The sequence below is a fragment of the Aulonocara stuartgranti genome (assembly GCF_965226115.1).
Source record: "Aulonocara stuartgranti genome assembly, chromosome: 14".
Classification (NCBI taxonomy): domain Eukaryota; kingdom Metazoa; phylum Chordata; class Actinopteri; order Cichliformes; family Cichlidae; genus Aulonocara; species Aulonocara stuartgranti.
Window position 1 is genome coordinate 15,811,022 of NC_138950.1, and position 24,510 is coordinate 15,835,531.

The following is a 24,510-nucleotide window of genomic DNA, read 5'->3' on the forward strand; positions in this document are numbered from 1 at the left end:
GAGGGAACCTCTGGGGATTATTAAAAACTATGTTATGATACAAAAATACAGACAACTTGGATTTAGACTTTCCAGCTTGTTCCAGCAGCACAAGTAACAGGAAGGAAAGGTAAATCAGGGATGTAATTAGAGATGTAAAAAAAAGCCAAAATGTTATACTATGTGCAGATGGTTACTATATACAGTAAATTACAGTAACAGTTTTTTATATGTACATAAATGCAGGGGGGAATGATAATAATATACCAATATTTTTAGAGAGTTTTCATCCTGTGTCTGTATGTACAGCTTGGATGCTGTTGGAATGAAATACCTATGATAGCCTTCAGTCCTGTAACAGTCTACTGTTAAAGAAGCTGCTCAGAGGTGTTGTCCATAATGAATATTAGCTTGGCTAACATCCTCCTCTCACTAGGGCTGCCACGATTAGTCAACTAGTCACGATTACGTCGACTATCAAAATCGTCGACGACTAATTTAATAGTCGACGTGTCGTTTGAAGCTTTGTAAGATCCCAAAAGATGCAGGAATAAGTAGTAGGATTTAAGAGTGTAATAATGGACTGAAACAGAAGATGGCAGCACTGCACGTACAACGATGCCAGCTGCCGTTAAACCCCGAAGAACAAGAATCGCGGCCCTGCTCAGTTTCCAACAATGGCGGCAGCTAGTTAGTTTTAATATTACTCTTATTATTCTTTCTGGGTCACAAAATAAACGTTTAACATATTTTCAGGTGAGAATGTAACTGTGTAAGCCTCAAATTTCTGCTCAGTTTATCAAGACACCACATATTTTCAAAAGCGCTCCGATGTTTTCGGAGACGTCTGTTACCCACTAGCTCAAGCTAGCTAGCTAGCTAGCCGGAGTTCAACGCTCACTAGAGCCGGTGAGAACACCGGACTCCCGGCAAATCGTTTTCAAGCCCGTTTTTCGCTACTCAGGTTAAACATGATATATAAGTCACTTAGATACCTTAAAAATGTTATTGTTTGGCTTTTTTCAGTATTTTATTTGTTCCTGAGTAAATCGGTTTGGCTGAGATTAAAGTTATACAGTAGTTTTTACACAACTGATTATCAGAAGTGTGAGATGCTGGAGAATATACTCCGGTGTCCCGTTATATTTGTCATGGTCCTGCGACCATGACTCAGTGACTTTATGTTTATGTTCTTTATTGTTATTACTTTCATTATTATTCATGGCTGTTTTGGGATGGTTTGTGTTTGGGATTTTAGACACTGGGTTCTGGGTTTGTGCTCCCTCTGTTGGTCCCTGGTGTTAGTGTTCCCCTGTCTCGTCAGGTTAATCAGGTCCAGCTGTTTCCCCCACCTGTGTGTGATTTCCCAGTGTCTCTTTGTGTACTTATAGTGTGTGATTTCCTCTGCTCCTCGTCGCGTCGTCTGTGTTCATACCCTGTGAAATCCCCTGCGTGCTCTCCCTGCTGTTCTCCCTTCATGTTCAGGTTTGCCACTCCTTTGTGTAGTTTCACCCAGTTTAGTTCATCCTTAGTTCTGTTTTGCCATCTCCACTTTATGTTTGATATTGTCAATAAATCACCTTCACATCTGAGTAAGTGCTGCATTTGAGTCCTCCTTTCCACTCTTCACACGGCCGCTGCCCCGGACCGTGACAATATTATAGATAGCAAGGAGCAGACGGCTGAGTTTATTAAACTCACAGATCACAATCTGCAAATTTCATTTAAATTTAATAAACTATCATCTTGTCTTTATTTTTAGTTAGCACATACCTTAAACACTTAAAGCTGTAAGCTAATGATAGTTATATAAGAGCAGATGCACGCTGGTGCAATAAGCTGTACGTTTTACGTTCAATGGATGCATGATCTGATTAGTCGACTAATCGCAAAAATAATCGGTGACTAGTCGACTATCAAAATAATTGTTTGTGGCAGCCCTACCTCACACCAACCTTCTCAGTGGAGTCAAGGGGGCTGTCCAGGACAGAGCTGGGCTTCTTTACCGAGCCTTTTCCTCTCCCTCTCCGTGCTTCCACCTCCCCAGCAGGCAACCACATAAAAGACACCAGAAACCATCACAGTGTCATAGAACGTCCTTTACAGTCTAGTTCAAGGCCATTTGTTTTGTTATGACTAAATTATTTAATGTGTGATAATGGCTAATAAAAAGCATTTGAAGCTTATAGGATGCACACAGTAATTGCACATCACTTCAAATGTGACGGCTGGTCGTTTGCAGACATTCCACTGGTTGCCTAGGTGACCCTCTAACGTGTTTGCTGCCAGCTCATATTTCAATCAACAGTATTCTTCACTCTCATCTGTAGTTACTTCAGTCGTTGCCTGGAAATTGAGAACGTTTGTCTTGGGTTCCGCCCACTTCCTGCCGCCATTGGTTATTTGACCCATAGTAGCTTAAAGTTGCAGAATATCATTTGTTTTCTATAGTCTCTGGTCACAGCATCATTCCAGTCTATATGCAATTTAATGCTTTGGAATATAAAGTATTATTATTATTTTCAGAAGACTAGATTTATTTAAGTTGCATGATGTTATTGATGGGCATCCATCTTTAAGGACAGAGTCAAAGTAATGAAATGCATGATAAAGAGAGATGAATGGTCCTAAACTTTTCAAAAAGCTCTGAGAGAACATCATAGACAGTTCTAAAAAGAAAACATCTGGGCCGTGCTGTCAGTGTATCAGTCTGGTGATCTGTAGCAAGTGTGACGTGAGACTTTTTATCCACCTTATCTGAGGCTCATCTCTACAACTTTGCTCTGCAGGATTTAACTAGAAAAAACTTTTTTAGATTTAAAAAAAACCTCTTAAGATCTCTGGATTTGTCTGAGTAGTTCAGAGAAACAGAATGAGACACAGAGAGATAATGAGAAAGAGAGCCGGGAGGAACAAGCGGCACAGCTCCTCACCTCTCCCTCTCCCTGCTCCCACTGTCATGAGAGTGTGTTCGTGGGTGTGTTGGACAGGCGAATGGCTTGTTTATGGGCAGATTAATTGCTTTTATGGCCTTTTTTCACCCCGTGAATGGTGCTGGGTGTTTTAATGAACACCCACACTCCCTGCCTGCCTCATAAGCCTGGTATGCCATTCCCACTGCTGATTTTTAGAGCAAAGCCAAGCTTTAGATAGAGCCCAGCAAAGCTAATTGCCTAATGCTCACTCCACAGTAAGGAGCACAGTTGCGTGTGTGTGTGTGTGTGTGTGTGTGTGTGTGTGTGTGTGTGTGTGTGTGTGTGTGTGTGTGTGTGTGTGTGTGTGTGTACGACTGTGCACCGTGCCTTCTTAAGAGGCCCAGCACAGGTGGGTGGTTCAAGCCGAGGCCCACAGGGCTGAGGGTGACCAGCAGCTAACTGGACCGTGACTTTAATAATTTCCTGCTGAGCTGAAGAAAAGTGAGCCAGGCTTTCTGCAAGCTACTGTTAGGCTACTGTCATGGACACAAAGATGTTTAAAAAGACCTTTCAAGAACAAGATACAATGATATCTTTGAGCAGAGGCAAGCATTTAGTAAATACACTGAAGGAATTAAGACGGGATAAAGACATTTAACATGGCAGCTTTACATGGATCAATTAAAAACAGTAATGGAAAGTCTCTACTTGCTAGTTCCCTGCCCCTTTTACTTCTTGCTTCATCACCTCTAACAGTGCAATTTTGGGTTTCTCTTTTCTACTCTGTTCTTTTCTCCTCTCTTCCGCTACCTCTTTCCTCCTCTCATTAATTAGGTTTGCAGGATTTCTCTTGCTTTTGGCTTTCTACTTCATTAAGCCTGAACAGCAGTGGACCATTGCTAATGGACAGTCTCAGCTCTAACTCACAACTAAAGCCCAGCGTTAATTGTTTGCTTTGTGTAAAGTATATGTGTGTGCAGCTGTATTTGCAAGTACTGAACTGTGTGCATGTAGTGTGAGCACAAAGGCTGTAAAGAAAACAGGCTTTATGTGTCATTTATTTGATTATGTGTTTAGAAAGTTGCAAGAAAAACAGCATGTAGACTTAAGCAGCCATGATGGCCCTTGATTTATCTCACCTTTAGAAGTTCAGAATAGCAACTTTTTGTGTTTCAATCACTTTTGTAGTTAAAGAGGTGTCTTGTTAGTTAAGTGCGACCTGGTGAAATTACTCCAGTAACATCACCCTGGTATCTCAGCTTTGGCTTGGACTATACAAATTTAAAACATAAAAACCGAACAGTTAACTCTTCAGGCTTTAACTGTTTTAACAAAAGATAAAAGCGAGTTACATTATCAGTCTGGATCCAGTATCTTTATAGTTTCATGTGATGGAGTTAGAGTCACAATGACTTGGTAGAGTTTGCAGCCTTTACTTTAAGTGCTATGCCTAATCATTTTAATGCACTTTAGCGGTCTTTAACATAACGTGTTCCGGCCTTGTTCAGATGCAAAATAAAGATCTGAATAGAACCATATCACCTGAACTAAAAAGCCCTTAGGGAGCTCACATTCCTTACTCTGCATCTCTTTTACTACTCTTTCCACAACTACCTTTACAATCCTATTAAGCAGCAATGCCGATCCTTCCATTTGACCATAATGCCCAATAAAAACAACTTTATGGTTGCATACATTTACCTTCAGCTCTTTGCATATATATTGCTCTTCATCCAACAGTGCAGTCGTTAGTACTGTGGTGTTATGCTCAGCTGCCGTGGAGGACAGGTAGTATTGATTGGTGCTGTAAAAGGAGGAACTGCTTTACAGTGTGTTTGTTCTGGCATGTTAACGGCTGGCTTTACCGCTCTGATTATGGCCCACCGGGAGCCTGTTAACTACACATTGGAAATGCTGCTTGGAAAAAAGGACACAAGGAAGCGACAGTGTACATTTCCTCAGGCTGTGTGTGGCTTCACAGTGAGACAAAATGAGTCCCCTGCCTGTGTCAAAGGATACATTGTTGTACTTTGATCTTTCATATCTGGTTAAAAGTTCAGACCTAACTTTCTGACAATTAAGATCATTTCAAACTTGGCTGATTTCATCAGTCTGTCTGTCACAGGACACCTTCATGTTGTAGTGTTGAAAGTGATGCAGAAATGTTACGAGCTGTGACCTTGTAAGACTGTCATTTCTCCATTAAAAAAGGCATGAGATTAATGCGAAGGAGTCTTAAAGGATCTTTATACGCTATTATATTAGTATGTCAACATGTAAAGGGCACAGTAATATCATATGACTCAACTTGGGTGTGCTGTGTTTTGTTACACTGAAAGTCGTGTTGCCCCTCATTGGTTTGCGCCTGAATGCCTGCATTGCTAACAACATTCTCTCATATGAGTGCAGTTTTTGCAAATAAATTGATTGTTATTCTGGTGCGACAAACCCCCCACAGCTTGTGGTCTGAGTCTGAATTTCTAATTTGATAAGTGCAAAGAAAAAAGATACACTGCATGCACAGAATTATGTTTTTCCACAGTGGACCAGTTCCTGCTCCAATCTGACACCACACAGATGCTCAGTCTGTTGCCTCGACAACTGGGGACCTCTGTGTGTGTCTGTGTCCCTGTGTCTTTGTGCATGTGTGTATGTTTTGCTCTCAACTCTTCTCACCTCCTGCAGCTGGCATTGCTCACGGTGTGGTCCTTATCCACTTAACTGAACTCCTTTGACATTTTAGGTTCAGCTAAATCATTTTAGCTTTTACCCCCTTTACCTCTCTTGCTTATTAACAGCATCATTCCATCTTCATTTATTACTGTTTGTGTTCGCTGGCAGTGATGTGATTTTTCACCTTTTCTCCATGGTATTACATTTTTAGGTTGTCTCCTTGCTCCATTTCCTCCTCTTGCAGTCCGTCCTCTCCGTCTCTGACACCGTCAGTTATTAACCTAACTCCCAAGGCAGAATGAAGGGCTCTGTGTCTGTGTGTGTGTGTGTGTGCAACAAAGAGTGCCATAGAAAAAGTATAGGCCACCTCTAGTTGCAGGGTCACTCGGGGACGACATTGCCAGTGTTTGGACACCGAATCCCAATGGACACTGGGAAAAATCTGCACATACACACACACACACACACACACACACACACACACACACATGGAAGCAATAAGACACAGTGCCTTGTCAGGAATAGCTAGAGATAACAGCACCTGTTCTCAGGTTTTGCTATCACTCCCACACACAAATGCAGGGTGTTCCGACAGGTTCTGTGTCCCTGTGGCAGAAGAGAGCGATGAGGATGTGAGCCTGATGGCAGAGATGGCGCCGGCTGGCTGGCTAGGCCAAAGAACCCCAGGGAGGTTTGACTGATAGAAGCTGCCTCCAAGCTCTTTGGCTAGCGTGTCTGTTTGTGTGTGTGTGTGTGTGTGTGTGTGTGTGTGTGTGTGTGTGTGTGTGTGTGTGTGTGAGAGAGAGAGAGAGAGAGAGGGAGGGGTCTGTGTAGCACCGCAGATGGTATGACAGTATTTAAATTAGTTAGGTTACCATCAGTGGAAGACCACATCATGACAGCTTTTTGGCTGAAAGGTGAATGGAATAACTCCTAGCCTCAAGGTTATTAAACTGGGGGAACCTCCAGCTAGATTTAGCAGGAAATAATTTATGCATGTCGTTATTTGTTTGCTTGGTGGCTGACATATTGTTGATAGATACACAGTCATACATCAGTTTCTGGGATTGAATTAATATGAATGTGTGTTCAGTCAAGCACTGGACTAATATTTCAATTACTGTTTTATACCATTACTACACAGCCATTAGAGGGACACAGTCTGCAGTACATCAAAAACAAAAAACATACATCGAGCTTTGACAATATTTTTATTTTTTTTGACAAATTATCCTGTGTAATATACTTAATCTTGGCTTCACTTGAACCAACAGTTTTATGACTTTATCAGTCATAATTAATATAGTACAAAACTGTCTAGCACTCTGAGTTTTTCCTTTTTTATGACAGCAATGAAGCACATTGTTCTATTTATTCTACACAAATGTGTGTTGTCTGTTGTGATTTCATTTAATTGAATATGCTTATCCTGCTTTGTCTTAATTAATTACTTAATTTTGATCTATGATTTGAGCATTTAAACTGACCGTGATTACCTGGTTAAATCACGTGTGTGAATCCCAAAACATTGATTCTATTCATCTGGACGTAGCGTTTTCGTTGTGAAAAGCATTTCGGTACTTATCTAAAGTGACTTCTTCAGTCTCAGAAAGACAATCTCATGCTCCATCTCGTCTTTATGAGACTGAAGAATCAACTTTTTGGGATTTCCTCACCTGGATGATTGAGTTTGCAAGACACGTGTGTAAGTGTTAGTATGTGTTAATGGATCAGTCAAGGTACAAGAGACAGATTTACACTCGTACAGGAGAGATGAAGGCCACTTCCCAGGAAGGCCATTTCTCTCTTCTCCGTGCTGCTCTGGCTAGTTGGCCTTGGTCCAGCTTAATTCTTTCTCAGCACACAGGCCAGTTCTTCCGCCTCCACATCCCTTCTTTCCTTTGCCAAGAAAGAACCTTTCACCAATTTTCTTCTTCTTTAATACCTTCAGCAACTTCCAACTACATCATTTCAAGAGAAAAGTCATGGCTGTCTAGTTTTCTTTCATACAGTGAGAGAGCACGTTTATGCAACATCCAATATAAAAGAGCAAAATATGTAAATTACCTTAAATATACAGCACTTCTGATTGATTAATCTTCTGTTCCCAGTGTGCAAAACAACACAAACATCACCACAAAGCCTTCTATAGTCATTTTTATGTTTCAATTCATGTCAGGTAGAGCCATTCTTTATAGTCCCATTTTAGAAAATGTGATGTGCAGCCAGGTATTAAAGTATTAACAAGATAATAAGGCAGGAACTCCACAGAGAACTGTAACACAGAAAAACAATATTGTAAAAGCAAAACAAAAAACACTAAAATAATTATATAAAAGCAATAAAAAGTATAAAAAACAATGTAATATGTGTAGCATCAGTTACCACAAACCAGCCTGTCAATACCACCTTAAAACACATTTTAACAATTGGTTTTGAGCCCATGATATAATAAGAAGGGTTATGGTAAACTGCCTGTTTAAAAAAAATGTAAACACTCCCAGGTTGTTAATCAGAAATTTTGGATATTACAGAACATGAATCAGCTGTTTGAACATCTTTCAGCCTGTGCAATTTAGTTTGAAACACCAAACTTTGCATGTGGGAAACAAACCATCCATTGAACTAAGAAGAGTTTAATTATAAGTCTTTCCCCTTCATATGGCCAGGATGCACACTCCGCAAGTAGCTGTGGCCAAGCTTTAAAGCCAAATATATAATAAATGTGTAGCCATGTGAGTGACTGGTAACCAGTCCCTTGAGTACCTCTTGGCCTGTGACAGCTGGGATAGGCTCCAGCCCTTTGTAACCCAAAGTTGGATAAGTGCCTGAAAAAGAAAGATAAACGATGAATGGATGGTTGGGTGATTATGAGTAAGTAGTGTTCTGTCATGATAGCTACAATCTGAAGGGCAAGAGCTCAAACTCTTAGTTCAGAGTTGCCAGTAAAGGGTGTCAATATTGAATGCATTTGGCCTTCCTAGACACTTTCTGCCCATCCGTCGTTTTTGACATGTCCTGTCAAGCTTATTCTTAATGGCCCTATGACCAATTCTCAATACCATTTCAGGTGAAGTGTATACCTGTATTTTCATCTATTGATTGATCTTTACATAGATCCGTACACACACGACAAAAAAGACCTCCAAAACAACTACTAGTCCACTGCACTCTGCTTTGTCTGTCCTTATTCCTAATGCCAGTATATTTCTCACAGTGTGATTAAATCGCTGACTTTCCTCTTTATCATCTCCACTAATTGTGTGCTTTCTCTTCTCATTGCCTCCCTGTGCCTGTCTTGTTTTATTTTCATTTATTTTCTCGGAAAGTTGAGTTAAGGAGAAAAGACTGATGAAGGAAGAAAGCAGTGGGGATAGAGAGAGGAGGCGAAGGAAAGGAAGATAATGAAACAGGTCTTGTGGTCTGTATTTGGCTGCCTTTAGCTCTATTTCCTCTGTTGTTATTTCCTGGGAGTTCAAGGTCTCTTCTGCATCAGCATCTCTCCCTGCCTCCCTACTCCATCCTCTCTCTACTGTGCCTGACTTTACCATAAATCCACCAATACACAGGTTCACATATACACAAACACTCACACCAATCAATACAAGCCTGCTTGGCACTGCCAAAGCCTAAAATGACTATAGATTTTCTGTCGACTCTGCCACTAAATTATGCAAACCTCTGGTTTATGTTCCGGTACATTTTTGGTATTCCTTCTCTAAAACTGGGATAGTGGTTTTCCATGCAGATCAGAATGGAAAGATACAGGTACGGATAGCAGGAGAAAATACTCAAACAGGATCTAATAAATTCTTATAATAGCACATTGAGCTTTTGGTTTGGTACACAGTAACTGCAAAATGTTTACTGCTACAGGTCTTAAAATCAATACCATGTATTAAAGTCAATGTAAATGTCCCCCTGAGTTCAGGATTGTGTTTAAGTGATGAATAACGCACTCCTGATGTTTGCGTTGCAGTTTTTGTTTTTCAACCTCCCATACGCACAAGCAAGGATCAAAAAACAGTGATGAGAAAAATGACGTGAAGGATGAGGTACTACAAATACTTAAATGCAATTTACCGTAAATAAACTACACCTTTTTAAATAACTTAATGTTGATCTATTGTTATGCTAAGTACGGAAATAAACTTTAAATCTAAAAATGAAATTCAACAAATTATTGAATGCAAATAAAAAATGGTAATTAGGCATCTTAATAAAAACGTAATAATGTGTTTTACTATCTTTTTAGATGTTTTTAGAAAATACAAATTTTAAAATGAATTCCTAACAAAAATAATTATAGATAAATATCATTTCAATTTAAGAGTTTGCACATACTAGTGTGTGTGTGTGTGTGTGTGTGTGTGTGTGTGTGTGTGTGTGTGTGTGTGTGTGTGTGTGTGTGTATTGTTCAGTATTACTGATGAATGTGTGAGAAGCTGTATGTTTCTATGGACATTTACAGTGTAAGGCAAACACATGTTTTTACTGTTTAGTGTCATTCTCTATGTTTTGAGTGAGGTTACGACCCATTTAACACGACTATTCTTGCACTAAACTTTTCAGTTTGCATGCTGATTAATTAGTTTTAGTTGTACTTTCTTCTTTTCAGTAAAACAATAAATAAGGATTCAATTCTGTGTGTCAGCTTGTGTTAATGTTTGTGACGTGTGTCTCTATGTTAGTGCCTCCTTGTGTGCTTGTAAGTGTGTGCGTGGATGCGTGTGTGCGTATGTGTGTGTGCTGAAGTTGGCTAACAGTTTGTCTGGTCAGGCTTGTGACAGTACCATCAGTAACTCGAAGGGGAAATTGAAATGATCGCCTCATTCAGTCTCCCAGCACCTCTATTACTCAAAACCACACACACACACACACAGACACACACACACACACACACACACACACACACACACACACACACACACACACACACACATCTCTACTCATTTATACTCTGCTTATCTCTACATCATGTTGTTTAATTCTCTGGTATCTCTTTCTCTAGAGAGAGAAAGTGTTTAATTGGATTTCTATCTGTGAAACTGGTGGATTCTATAGCATAAAACCTACTGTCTTTCCAGGGAATTTGGAAATGCAAAGGTGACTTCACCGGCTCTCAAAACAAATGACAGTTCAGGGAGGTCTGGGTTCAGTGGAGCTGCAGTTGTGTTTTCAGTGAACCTTATTTCATCTGAGTAAACGGAGAGGAAAAGACAAAGTGGGAAAAAAAGAGAAGGGGAGGAAAAAGCTTCTTGAAACAGTCATTGATCACTAGTCAAAGTCCTTGATTCTGCCTAATGAGCTGCTTGTTCCTTCTGGGAGGCAGAGAAATGAGAAAAAAACAACACTGCCTGTCACACTGAAATTAAGCAAACAGCCAAACAAGATATTTTTATAAGCCTAGTTCTATAATATAGTAAGACAGTGGTTCCTACACTGTTTTAAATGCACTATTTATGTACTACGTTTGTGTAAGTAACACTTCAGAAGGACAGGACACTTGCATAGTTATTAAGTGGGGAACTTATATATCAACACATATAATGAATATTAAACACCTTGAACCAAAGCATCAGCTAACCACTTGAGTGTGGTGATTTGTCTTAGTGTGGTCATACATGTGCGAGCTGCAAAAATATTTCTTTGTGCAGGTTTCTTTACAGCCCACTTTGCTATTTAATAGATGCAATATATTCTTTCGTGCATAGGTCATTATGCAGTAATGAATTAATAACAATAATAGCCAAATAAAATTGAAGTTTGCCCATAAACACACATCCACAAATACATTGGGATGACGCTGATAGATGCTTGGTGCCCTGATGCGACTCGCTTGGCTCATCAGGAAGAAATGCTCCACTTAAACATTGTTGCTCCTTTGTAATTGAATTAGTATGTTCAATTATGTAGAGGCAGGCCTGTCCTCATTATAAAGCACTATTAAAACTCAAGAATGGAGCCAAGGGGAGGAGAGCAGCTGGCGAGGACTGGAGGATGGAGCTAAAAGTAATTTTAGTAGAGGAGTAAAGTTTTACTGCTCTAATCTCCAATGTGATTGGCACATCTGTACAGCTGTGCCATTGCTACATCAATGATGTCCTTTGCGACTTATTTGCTCTGCCCTGGTCTCTCTCTCTTTCTCTCTGTGTGCTTCTGATCCAAATGCCTGGAAAATGCTGAGCCAGCTCAGATGGCCGAATTTTTTCAAAGCTTACTTTACTAACTTCTCAAGAAAACATTTAAGTGAACCAAAATGCTGCCAAACCGCATCCCTCAGGGGTCCCTGATCTCAGCACAATGATCACACATCTGGCACACATTCATTCATAATTGTGCACGCACACACAAAATGCTGGGATCTCCTCTCATCTTTCTCATCTCATCGCCTCCTCCTCCTCCTGTTCCCAGCTGCTTGACTCTGTATTTGTCCCTCTTGTGTATCTCTTACACAGATTCATCTCAAGAGCCTCCAGAGTGGATACAAGCATGTTAATAATGAAGGCTTCCAGCTGCACAGGTGAGTTTGGTTATATGTGCACACATAACCGACCCAGAGTAGTCCTATATATTTATATTTATGACTTAAAGTCATAAATATGACTTTAACTCATAAATATGACTTTAACTCATAAATATGATACGAGAGTATCATGGTGTGTTTTTAATGCACAGTATTCTCAGTCGCATGTTTTCCTCTTCAGATACACTAACTTGTGAATGATTCAGCAAATGACGATCAGGTTACGGTTGATATTTTCAATCGAGACTGTGGCTGCTTCTGTTTACTCACTCATCCCAGCAGCTCCACCATCACATGCAAACCCATGAAACTGTGCTCGGAATTTCTTCAGAAACTCCTCCATCGCAAGATTTTCTAACTGCAGGATGTTGCAGACAGCAGCCCTGGTGCAGACCTGCAATTTAACATATTGAAAGAAGAAGCTGCATAAGCCACCTGTGTAAGGAATTCTGATGTCAGCGATCAGCAAGGGGCTAATCCAGTTAATTTCTGTTTTATTTATTTCACTCTGAAACAGTTGTCCTTAGCAGATTAATGGAAAGAAGAAGAAGAAGCATCGGGGGGGGGGGGGGGGGGGGGGGGTTATCTCTATCCCCTTTGCAGCATCAAATCACACCTTAGGTAAACCTTATAGTAATAAGCACAGAGACAGAATGATTATCCTGCTCTTGTTCTGCTGCAGTTTCTCTATAGGAGTGATTTACCACTGTTTAATTACTGATAACGTAGACTGGACCTGTATGGATGTATGTGTGTGTCTTTGTGTGTGTGCTGTTTGTTGTTCGTTGAATGTCTTTACCCCTTTCCCCTTTTCTTCTGCTCAGTAATCACCTGACTATGAACCTAGACAACAACATCAATGTCAACCTGCCACCAATTGAGAACAAGGTGTTGATGTGAGTATTTCTTTTATCTGTCTAAAAAAGGGCCATTTGCAGACTTTTGTTTTAATTGCAGTCATTAAAAAAACATTTAATAAAGTGCTTCATTTCTTGTGTATAACTACTATTATGTTAATTTCCATCATTGCGTTCATGAGATTTGAACATTTTTGTGCCTGTTTACCTCTCTGTAGCTTTCAGTGAGTCACAGTTCAAATGAATCTTTCTTTATCTTTTACATGCAGTATTCAGCGGGCTTGGCGTGACTTCCTGCAGCGACAGGAAGTGGAGAAAAGGAGCCCTTCCCCACCGTCCCTCTCCTCCTCCGATAAGATGAGCATGTCAATCAGCATGTTGACCCTGTCAGACGGCAGCACCCCAGTAAGTCACGCCCATGTCAAGCAAATGTTCTATTACAAATGTATGGCTTTAAACAACATGCTACATGTGTGATAGCATTTGAGGAGGCTGCGTGTCTGAGCGTGTGTGTGTGACAAATGACTAGAAATGACTGCCGTTAGTCACGTGTTGGTTGGTGCAGTAGTTTTGTGTTGTATGTTAACAATATGTAATACTATATGCAGGCTTATGTTAGAAGTGTGTGACAGTACAGTGGCAAAAGAAAATCCTTTTGATTTACCTGTTTGTTCTGCACTACTTGTTCATAAGATCTTATCTGAGCTTCAGAAGTGCAGTCAAACAGACACATTACACATTTCCATTAACAGCTTGGATTTAATAACTGATAACGGAAACTTTTTGGAAGCGCTAACTTCAACCTAGCATCTGTAGATTGGTAGGGTAGGGTCTTTACTTTACAACATGTTGGAGGGGACTGCTGAAGTAATTTGGTGCTGTATAAATAAAACTGAATTGAATTGATTAAAGCTCGACAATGTTTTCATTCAGCTCAGCTAGTTTTGCTTTTTGTTCATATATATTTTTATGAAGGCAAAATGTCTGGCCTCTAATTTGGTCGCACTTCAATGTGGAACTTAGTTGTTTAAACCTTTGTTGTTTTACTTGAGTTTTAGGGATATTGCATTGCTGCATTACCAAACCTTTCCTTAGGAGGGACCGTGACATGTAGGATTTCATTTCCCCTTTAACATGGTGAGCAGCAAAGTAACTCATAATTACTAGGCTCCCTCTACTGTACTACTCTGGGATGAATGCCAGATGTTGTGTGTTCTCTACAGTGTAGTTGTGTAAAGGTTTCTTTCTTTGGTTTCTTTGTGCCGTCTTGTTAAAGACACACGAGCAGAGATGTTAGTTAGCTTATCTGGCTGCTTTAAGCCTTTGGGTGTGACTTTGGGGTGTGTGGTTTACCTCGTTTAGTATTTTGTGTCATTTTAGCAGCGTGAGTAAAAGCAGTCACTGTGTTGACTTTCTGATGCTTTCCAGCTATATGCAACCAAATCAGTCGACAAGTCAAAGTCAAAGTCAAAATAGCTTTGACCTACACATTCCTGTTTTGTTTTATTGAATGGTGTTGATTGTTTTTCTTTCTGCTTTAATTTGCTGTGTAGAAACAAACAGTATATTTTAATTTTATTAGATAAAATACAACAGTGTTTTGGATTTCTTCTTTTTCTCACATGAGACTTTATTTTTACATAAATACAGAAAGTTCACAAATTTTTCTCACTTTTCTTGTCAGTGTTTTAATATGTTGCTCCAAGTTATGACAAGCCTTTTGTAGAGACTGTGAAACTGTGCTCGTAGTCCCACTTATGTCCACAAGGGGGCAGTATCTTAAAGCCAGTTTATTTACAAAAGAACCAGCCGCTATCAAAGAGTAAATATACGGGGATGTGGTCTCTCTTAAACACACTCTCAGAGCAAGCGCACGCTGAGAATAGAGAGCAGCCGAAATGCCATTCTCATTCAGCACATCTTCCGATCTTCCATTTAACCAGACCACAGTAAATCCCTGGGATTTTCTCTACTGCTTCTGTTGTGGTCATTATAATTCTGTACTGACGTCGTCTTCAGGCTTCTGGCTGAATAGCAAGTGTGTGTACACTCCTCTACTAATCTCTGAGCCTGAAGTCAACAGGCAGGTTAAATCTCAGAGACGGCTGGGAGAGTTCTGCATTTGAGCACACTTAGGTGGTACTTGTCCACTCAGTCACTACAGAGAAAAGCTTTTACACTGAAGAAGATTTGGATTTGGATTCTTGAGGACAAAAGGGGGTCGAGTGGGTTATGAGTGAAGAGAATACAGAGTGCTGTGGAACAGAAATACAATCTGCTGGCTTAGAAGCTGTCAGGCGACCTATAAGATTCGCAGCTGGTGGTTGATGACGTTATACGCGCGCATCCATCCTGAATGTTTGCGTATAATGCCATCAGCCAAGTTTGTACACACGACAACAGCACACAAACACACACAAAAGAGACATCGTTTATGTGGCGGGGAAATGCTTAGCTCATTGACTTCAACCTGCTGACAAGGCCAGATGATCATCACCAAGAGAGAAAGACAGCGCGGGAGCGTGCGTGTAATAGACCCTAAGGTCACGGGAGACGGAGGAGAGTGGCGGAGAGGAAAGGCGGATGAAAAACAGACGTTGCTTCACCGCTTGAATGTGCTGATGTTGTAGATCTGCCCTCCTCTGTGAGAAAGGAAGAGTCAGCTTTTGCTCTCTTGTGATTTCAAGAGAATTGATCGCAATAGCCCAGCGAAATCTGCGCTATTATGTTGAAGCTGTCTCGCTTCACACAGGTTCTCTCGCTTTTTGACCTTTCCCTCCCTTTGTTTAGTCGTCCTGTCTTTACGGTAATGTTTTAGCTGGTTGTGACATCTCCGCCCTGTTACATTTCTGTTGACCCAGCTAATCATTCTCAGCACACATTGGTGTTTGTACATTCATGGATAAACACACACGCACACACATATGCGGGATGGAGTCTTGAGACACGGTGACGTGGAAGCCATCGCTAAAGTGATTGAGTTTCTAACCTTTGTGACTACAACATCAGTCTTTGACAAAACCTTGCTGCATTACTCTGCAGCCTGTGTGGGTGGGTGTTTTTCTTTTTTTTCCCCACCCTTGTGTGTGTTTAAGAGAGATGAGTGTACTGTTCTCAGCCGAAAGATGTGGTTGACATGTGACTTTACTGTGTAAATTACTTTTCGCACTGCAACTTGGCTCACTAATTGCCATGGCAATCCTGCAAAATCGAGCAGCTCTAGATATCTCTCTTTATGATCGATCCCTCTGCTGTGTGGCAACGCCATCGAGGGTGGCAGAAATTATAGGTTTCATTAAAGGGGAACCTAACAAAACTCTGGCTTTTATGCTGAGACATGAATCAGCTGTCTACATTTTATTGTTTCATAATATTGTGCTGCATCAACACGGCTAGCCAGACCACCAGCAAGTACACACACACACACGCACACACACACACACAGGCACGGGCACATGAACACACAGTCCAGTGCAGCTTCAATTTTAGACTGTCTAGATGATAGATGTCTTTTTATAACCAGACATCAATCAATACTGTTTTGGGACTGGCTGAATCTGTTTTTTATGCCTCTAGCAGTGTTGTTGCTCAATTACTGGAGAAATGAGAATGAAAACAAACATCCAGAGATCTTAAAAATTAAACAAGAGGTTTGTTATTTTTAAGTTTAAAAATTTGAGGGCTTTGATAGAGGTTCTAGTTCAGTTTTCTTCCTTGTTTTTTTTTTTTTTTTTAAGGTAATTTGTGGGACTGTTTTGGAGTGTGGGAGCTGTCCTTTACTTTGGTGCTGATCCATGCTCTTTAATGTAGTAGCAGAGTTTCGACAGTAGAGGGAGGGCCTGTATCACAGTCGAGTTTATTGGGTTTTCTTTTTAATACATACTAGATTAATACAACATCTTTAAGATCTAGCAGAAATATAAAAAGTCAAATACTGCAACAGTAATTAACTGCTCGGTAATTACTCTGTAAGTACATAGAGGCCTAATACTTTTACATAAATTCAACATCACAGTGTGAAACCAGCATATTATAGTACAATGCCACTTGGCAGAGAATAGTCATTTACCTTAATAGACGAAATAAGCTAGTGTTCCCGAAAAATATAACTAAATATATAAACTCTGTGTGTGTGTGTGTGTGTGTGTGTGTGTGTGTGTGTGTGTGTGTGTGTGTGTGTGTGTGTGTGTGTGTTGGCTTATGAAGGGCACAGAGGGCCAACTCAGTCCATCTGGCCTGCTAAGGTGCAGGGAAACTGAGCAGAGGAGTGCCGCCTTCTCTGTCTGCCAGCTGTCATATGTCTCCATCTCTGCCCCCTCCATCAGTGCTCTCTTAACACTCTCCTCCTCCTCCTTTCATGTGATAGTTTATTTAGTTCTTAGAGTATTTTATGTCTTTCTCTTTTTCCATCTCAGTCTTAATGGCTCTCTCAGAGCGTCCCTGCATCTTTCTCAGTTTCAGTGTCTGTTTTTATCATTTGCTCACCCACATACTGTTCTCTTGGCTTTATCAGACCAGGCAGCAGCAGCAGCTGTGGAGGCCTGGAAGTAGAGATAAAAGAGGTTAGGCAAAGTTTAGGGAACTTTTGTGAGCTTACTGTACTGTCTGCTCTTTATGTACAGCATGAAGTAGGAGATGGCTTCAAAGAGAGATTAATCTTTCAGCAATATAGCACTACCTATTTAGGTCTTCGGTTTAACCTCTTGCATGTTTGTAGCTGTCCTTAAATAACCCCGACTGCTCTGCAGATGACTCAAATTCAATATTACACAAAGCACAAGAACTTCAGCAGATTACTGAGCCAGCAGGCTGCACAGTCTGTACCCTGTGTCAAAGCATTTAACCCCTCACATTTGTTTCACCCATTTAATCCAGTGCAGGATACAAATAGTTTCCCCGTCAGTGAGCTCACATAGTTTTAATGACGGATCCTTTAGTTTACTGCACAAGTCAACCTTTCTTTACTGTATGTAGAGGAAAGCAGCAAAGATCACCTACTGTGTTACACAAGTAGAATGGTGATTACCCAAAGACCTCAGTATTGTTATTGTATAAATGGCTCTCCCTCGTGTTTACTGCGGCTTCATTCTGCTGTATTTACTGTATATTAAGCTCATAGTGCAGCATTCCCTAAAAGGTACCTTCATGCTGCATGAAGTATGAATATTTTTAAAGCATTACTGAAACTGTTGCCACAAAGTCAATTAAATCAAATCTGTTTCTTTGAAGCCAAATATCCCCAATTTATCTTGAAGAGCATCAAAGTTTAGCGCATCACCTGCAATGTTAAACTCTTTGAACAGGTGAAAAAAACGTTACAATTATCTGTTATACTTACCAACTATTTGGATATTTTTCCAGCAGTTTAAAAAAGTTATTATTTTAACGAAATGATTCACTGATTGATACAGGGGGGGGACTCCAGTTTCCATCACGACATACTTAACTTTGTTTTTAGAATAACACAGTTATTCCTTAATCACCACACTGCCCGCTAAGTCAGCAGTCTTTTGCATGCTGTCACCTTCCCAAACATTTCCTTTTCCCAATAGCGTTTCTCTGTTCCCCTCTACTGTCGACCAGAACATCCCTGCACTGATTTATGGTAATTATGCAAATGAAACATAAGGCTTTGGAAATTAATGCTAACCCCCACCAGTCTCTTCGTCACTTGAGGACGGGTGTATCTGGAGCCAATGCTTTTACAATCCTGTTACTGTAATACCAGGGACAATGCAAAAAGGCTAGGTCAGGAGATTAAGGATTGCCTTGAATTAGTTTAGGTTTATTGAAGCCTCATTGAGGCAGTTCATTAGGGAGGAAATTGATTGAAAAGGTATCCTACACATGGGTTTATACTCCTTCTTAGTCCTCGGGAGTGATGCTGGGTCTGTGGGCTGCAGATTTCATTGACATAATCCCTCTTGTCATAATCTCTCACCTAGATGAGATGTGCCGCATAGTAATCGTGTAGGTCTGTGTGTGCTGGCTCTTCACTGTGTCTGAGGTGCACTGAGTGATGGGCCTGACAGGATGCAAAAGACTGCTGTGACACACCAGCCATGGTATTGATTGACAGAATCATTAGTGACCCCGCACCAGTCCATCACCGTCTTGTGCGGAGACGGTCTGGTTCTTTATCTCAACGTTGCTGAGTTTTCTTGGCTGTAACCAAGTCAAACTGACTTAAAACAATCTGAGTCTCTAATATGTGCTCCAGCTCCAGTGTTACAACCACCCTGCAGACATGTGAAGGACATTCATATGACTCTTATAATTATGTATAAGGGAGATGGAGCCTTCTGCGTAATAATATCTAATGGAGGGCACCGAGGTCTGACTCTCTGTTAATCACCTGCCAGCAGCATGTCAAGTCAAACATGGGCCCTTTCTCACCTGGGACATGTCACATCATACACTCCCTGAAGTGTGTAATGCATATTATGGCCATGTGACATTCTCGACACGATGCGTGTGTTTGTGTGCGACTGTGACGGACGTGGGACTGAATGAACACCGACTCTCAATTAGTCAAACGTTGAAGTTATTTGATAGGTGAAATTCTAAAAATCAAAAATACGTGAGTTCACAAACTGCACGATCATCATTGGGGTTTAAATAATTTTGACGTATTTGCAGAACAGTAGTTTGCAAATGGTAACAGCCCTCGCTTCAGTGTGACGTCATGTTGCATTTGTGTTGTATATTAGAATCCACAGGAGGTCACTGTTCTGCTTTGCTGGGATAGACTAACCCAATACCTGGGAGGAGTCCAGGTCCAGTAAGCAGAAAAAAAAACCTTTATCAAAATGGATCTAGTGTTTACTCTGCAAGGTATTCATTTTATTGACTATCAATTACTTTATCGATCTGGATTCAAAGGCACACAGTTTCAGAACACCCTATCCAGATCTGCAGGCACGCTGATGTTGTTGCTGTGTAGAGGACACTCTCAGTTTGTAAACACCCCCCTTCCCCTTCTGTCTGATAATGCCAGTCAAGGGCCTCTTCTTTTAAATCAATAGCTCATTATCAACATATTTGTAATTAAAAAGAGAGGTGAGCTGCTTTTTTTTTATTACACTCTCTTATCTGTCTCGCTCTACCTTTCTCCCTGCGTCCCTTCTATTTTGCCTCCCTTTCCTTTTCTCCTTGAGCCTTTTTAATTTCACAACACTTTGAATTAAATATTAAAGGGTTTCAGGATGACATCAGACTTGCGAACAAGCTGCTGGGTTTTTCTAGCCCGCCTTCTATTTATAAAATGTCATCCCTCCCTATTTTTTCACCCTTTTTTTCCCCTTCCAATTTCATTCTCAACTTCCTTTACATAAATTGGTGCTGTCAAAATGTGCTGGGATGAAAACAGAAGAAAGATCATGATAATAACAGAGTCTACAAATAGTAAACAATGGTGGCTTAAACTCCCTTGAGACCTTACAGAGGAATTTACTCCCAGCATTTCATTTGAGTGACTGCATTGATATTACATGAAATGTAACGCATTGTATGGTAATATCAAATTATTGTTATCCACTGCTAGCTAATATAAACATTTTCAGGTTGTGTTACAATGATCTAAATAAACAACTACCTTTAAGAAACCTGTGAAAACTACACATTGATGTAGAAAATATTGTGCTGTTAACTGCAGGTCACTCGGGCCCCAGCAACTGATGTGCTTTACAAATCCCACTTTCACATGGAGACGTCAGTATTAACCAATGCAAAGGGAGAAGAGAACAGCAGCTTTGAACAGTATTTGTGCAACAACACAGACAAGCAAATTGAGACGCGTTCCCAAACCTTCACAAAGTCAAAAAGATACTCACACGTGCGTCATTCTCTGATAACATTTTAATATAAAAAAATACATCTGCTTGAAAAAACCTAGCATGTTACAACATATATCATTAAAAGGAGCAAAAAGCACCTTCTTTCCTTTCCCCTTTTCTCATACCAAGAGTGCCTTTCTGTCTTTACTGATCCCACAACCACCATTACGGTATTTCACTGATCTCCTGCTCGCTCCATAAAACAGACGTAATTGATCATCAAAGCCTGATTGGAGACAGCGATGATTTGAAGTGCAACAGACTGATACAATTATTCATTATCTTAGCTCTAGAATCTATTGATTGGGGCTTTGCAGGGGTAATCAAGAGCAGCCACACGCTGTAAAGTGTGATACTTTATTCTGAAAAGTGTCCAACAGTAAGTAGATGGACACAGGACTCAATTTAATTCTGAAAGCTGATAAGCATGATAGTGGGAGTTACAAAGAAAGCATCTAATATTTTTTTTTGAGAGGACTGGATAAGAGGATGAAGAGAAGGAATATGGATTATCATCAGTGAGATAAGAATTTTGTAAAAAAAAATCTATAATAATAATAATAATAATAAATATAATTCACAGTAAATCACTTGTGTTGCTTTTTTCATGTTCTGTGTAATTTTTTTTGTTGTCTGTTCTGAACGAATAAGAGCTTGCTCAGTATTTATCCAGAGCACTGGCTCTGGATTTCATTTCATTTCATTTTGGAATAAAGTGTGTATTAGCACATCAGCTGCTACCTGTAGCTCATTAGCAGTGCATTTGTGCTGCCTTTTAGGCGACACTGAAAAATAGAGATGAAGATGGAACTGCGTCTATTTTCCTGTGCCACAAGTTCTGCCTACCTATAACTAGCGCTAGTAATGGAAATGTTTTATTAATAGGGGAGTTCATGCTCTCTGCCTCAGACATAATTCATGCTATTCATGCATAAGTGCATCACACATACATGTGCACATGTATGCACATAGGAAAGAAAGAGGTAATTAAGAGTATGTTACCGTAGCGCTCATTTATACTTGACATGATTTTACACATTCATACCTCAAGAGCTAGAAGATATCTTGAGGTGTGTGTGTGTGTGTGTGTGTGTGTGTGTGTGTGTGTGTGTGTGTGTGTGTGTGTGAGAGAGAGAGAGAGAGAGAGAGAGAGAGAGAGAGCAAAGGAACAGCCTGCAGCACGTTTTATATCCAGCCTCATTTACCAGATTCCACTCCTCCATTATCAGCTGGATCATTATCCTCTCTCCGCCCTGCCCTGGCTGCTCGCTTCAGCTGGGACTCAAGGTGGCACACTAAAACATCAACGCATACATCACTTACTTTCACCCAGAAAGCTTAGTATTCTGCATTTCTTTTAAAATGTGAACCTGAAAACTGAAAATAGTTCACTTCTGGGTGTATATGCGCACATAAGGGTGCAAAGTTTTCATCCCGCTGCGGTTGTATGTGGCTATGTGTGCACGTGTCTTTTACTTGTGAGACGAGTGGTTTGCAGCTAAAGTCGAGTATCGAGATGGAGCGATACACGTCTAAGATTAGATAAAGGTTTCAGTTCTGCCACGAGCACGAAACCACTCAATGTCATACCGGTCGTTATCTTCTTTCATGTACATGTACTGTATAATGCTTTGCTGAGCATAATAGAATGCATTTTATGTGGCATAGCTAGTCATACGTACTGTAGGTACTCGTGAAAGGACACATTTGTCTGTGTACACCGGCAAAGATTACAGGAAGTGGAGCATTAACTTTTCAACGACTGGCTGTTTCACTATGATAATAATTACTTAGAATAGATCACCGAAGTGAGCGAGGAAAATCATTTTACTTCTGTACAGAGAAGTCCTTTCTTTGATTTTGTACACTTGCTGCTTTTTTTCCTGTTTCCTATCAAGATGGCAAAATTCCCCCACTCAGACAATGAGTCTGTTTTCACAGCCTAGTCTGAACTTATATTTCAGAGAAGTTCTCCGTGTTGTTATTCAAGTCGAACAATCCCACTGCTTATTCAGCCCTGTGAGATCCCACTAATAGTCACAGTGACTGCTGAGGCGTGGAACGGTAGGATACACTGAACCGACTTTGGAAATATAAAAGACTGCATGCATACCAGAAGTCAGTTGTTGTGTGTGTGTCTGCATACATTTTGGTGTGTATGTGCTCTCTCAGATGTGACCATCTAAGCTGTGATTTTTATTAAAATACTGAACATGCAGTCTGTTTGAGAAGGAGAGAGTGAGAGTGAGGAGGGGGATTTTGTTTCTCGGTTTATTGCTTTGGCATTTAGAGACAGGAGAAATCCTGAGGAGAAGAAGAGAGGGGAATGTATTGAACAGAAGGGAGATAAAAGGGGGAGAGGAAAAGCCTATTCTTCTTCCCACTGAGTGTTCTGGTCCCCAGAGAGAAACAAACTGATTTGTGATTAATGAAAAGATGGAGAAGAGGCTTCCTCTCCTTCTTTTTCTTCCTCCACAGTCCCTTTCTCTTACTAACCTAAATCTCTCACCCAGAAAAATCCATCTTGGTAATGATGTATGTGTATTGGGAATGATTAGAGAGCAGATAAAGAGGGAAATCAGTCAATAAAATAAAGACAAAAACATTTTATAATGTTATCATCGCACAACCACTTTGTGCCCCATGGAAATAATGTGCAATCGTGAAGTAAAGACCTCACCGCTTGGAAAAGTCTCATCTCTCTCCTGTGGAGCTTTCTCTCCACTTTCACAAGTGAGTGTAAGTTTTGTCTTCTAAGTAAGCTCACGAAACTTTCTACCTTGCTGAAACTACACATTTGCTCCACAACTTAAGATTCGATTGTTTTTTTTCATTTTTTAAGTGAGAAACTTTGATAGAAGACATGACCGTAAAGGGAAAGAGGGAGATCCTGAGCTCTATGGAGCATTTTCATGTTTCATTAGCTCAGTGAAAACCAGCTTTGTTCCCTATCATCACACAGTGCATATTCCTGTGCCGCACTGACATTACAGGTCATCACTTTGCCCCAGTTATTCATCCTATGACAATGACGAAGGAGGAAGGTCGTTTTTTTAATGTATTCTCAAAGCATTTGTAGGAGAACATGGTTGAAAAAAAGTATGTGAAAGAGTTGTAAGACGTGCGGAAATGGAACAGGGGTGAGCCAAAGTATCATAATTAGAGACACCTGGAAGATCGGAAACCAAGGCGCTATACTGCACCTGCCTGTCACAAGGGAGACTTCACAGCAACCGTAGTGCAACTCCTCGTTCACGTGACATTTCTCGGGGAAAGCAAACCATTTTTAGTAAATCAAGAGTGGGGACAGGAGGATGGAGGCGTAAAGGGAGAGATGGTAATTAGGAAGAGGAGACGCTTTTCTGCTGAAAGGCAGAATGTTGAGAAGACGAGCTTTGATTTTATGCATAAATTCATGGAGTGCCAAGGTGAGCGGGTGAAACTAAGTGCCATCAAGGGGTGTGGCAGCAAGCCTACTGAGGCAGATATGAGGAAAGTAAAGCAAGAGATTTTGAGCACTTTAAACAGGATAAAAAAAAAATACTTTTGTGTCTCATTGGAGCTTAATGCAATGTGAAAAAAATAAAGTGAGAAAATTTAAAATATCCATCCATCCATTCATTCTCTTCCAACTATCCTTATCAGGGTCTTGGGATGCCTGTAGCCTATCCCAGCTGCCATAACACGAGAGGCGGGACACACCGTCGACAGTTCGCCAATCTGAT

The 24,510-nt window shown here is 40.5% G+C and overlaps 1 protein-coding gene across 2 annotated transcripts in view; it reads left to right on the plus strand.

Moving 5' to 3' along the window:
* The window catches only part of schip1 (schwannomin interacting protein 1), a 240,246-nt gene that overhangs the window by 64,927 nt on the left and 150,809 nt on the right, over positions 1 to 24,510 (plus strand). For both annotated transcript variants that reach the window (XM_082503656.1, XM_082503657.1), the window contains 3 exons: positions 12,026 to 12,090; positions 12,918 to 12,989; positions 13,220 to 13,355. In XM_082503656.1, coding sequence (XP_082359782.1) covers positions 12,026 to 12,090; positions 12,918 to 12,989; positions 13,220 to 13,355 — 273 coding nt within the window. The remainder of the gene's footprint in view (positions 1 to 12,025; positions 12,091 to 12,917; positions 12,990 to 13,219; positions 13,356 to 24,510) is intronic.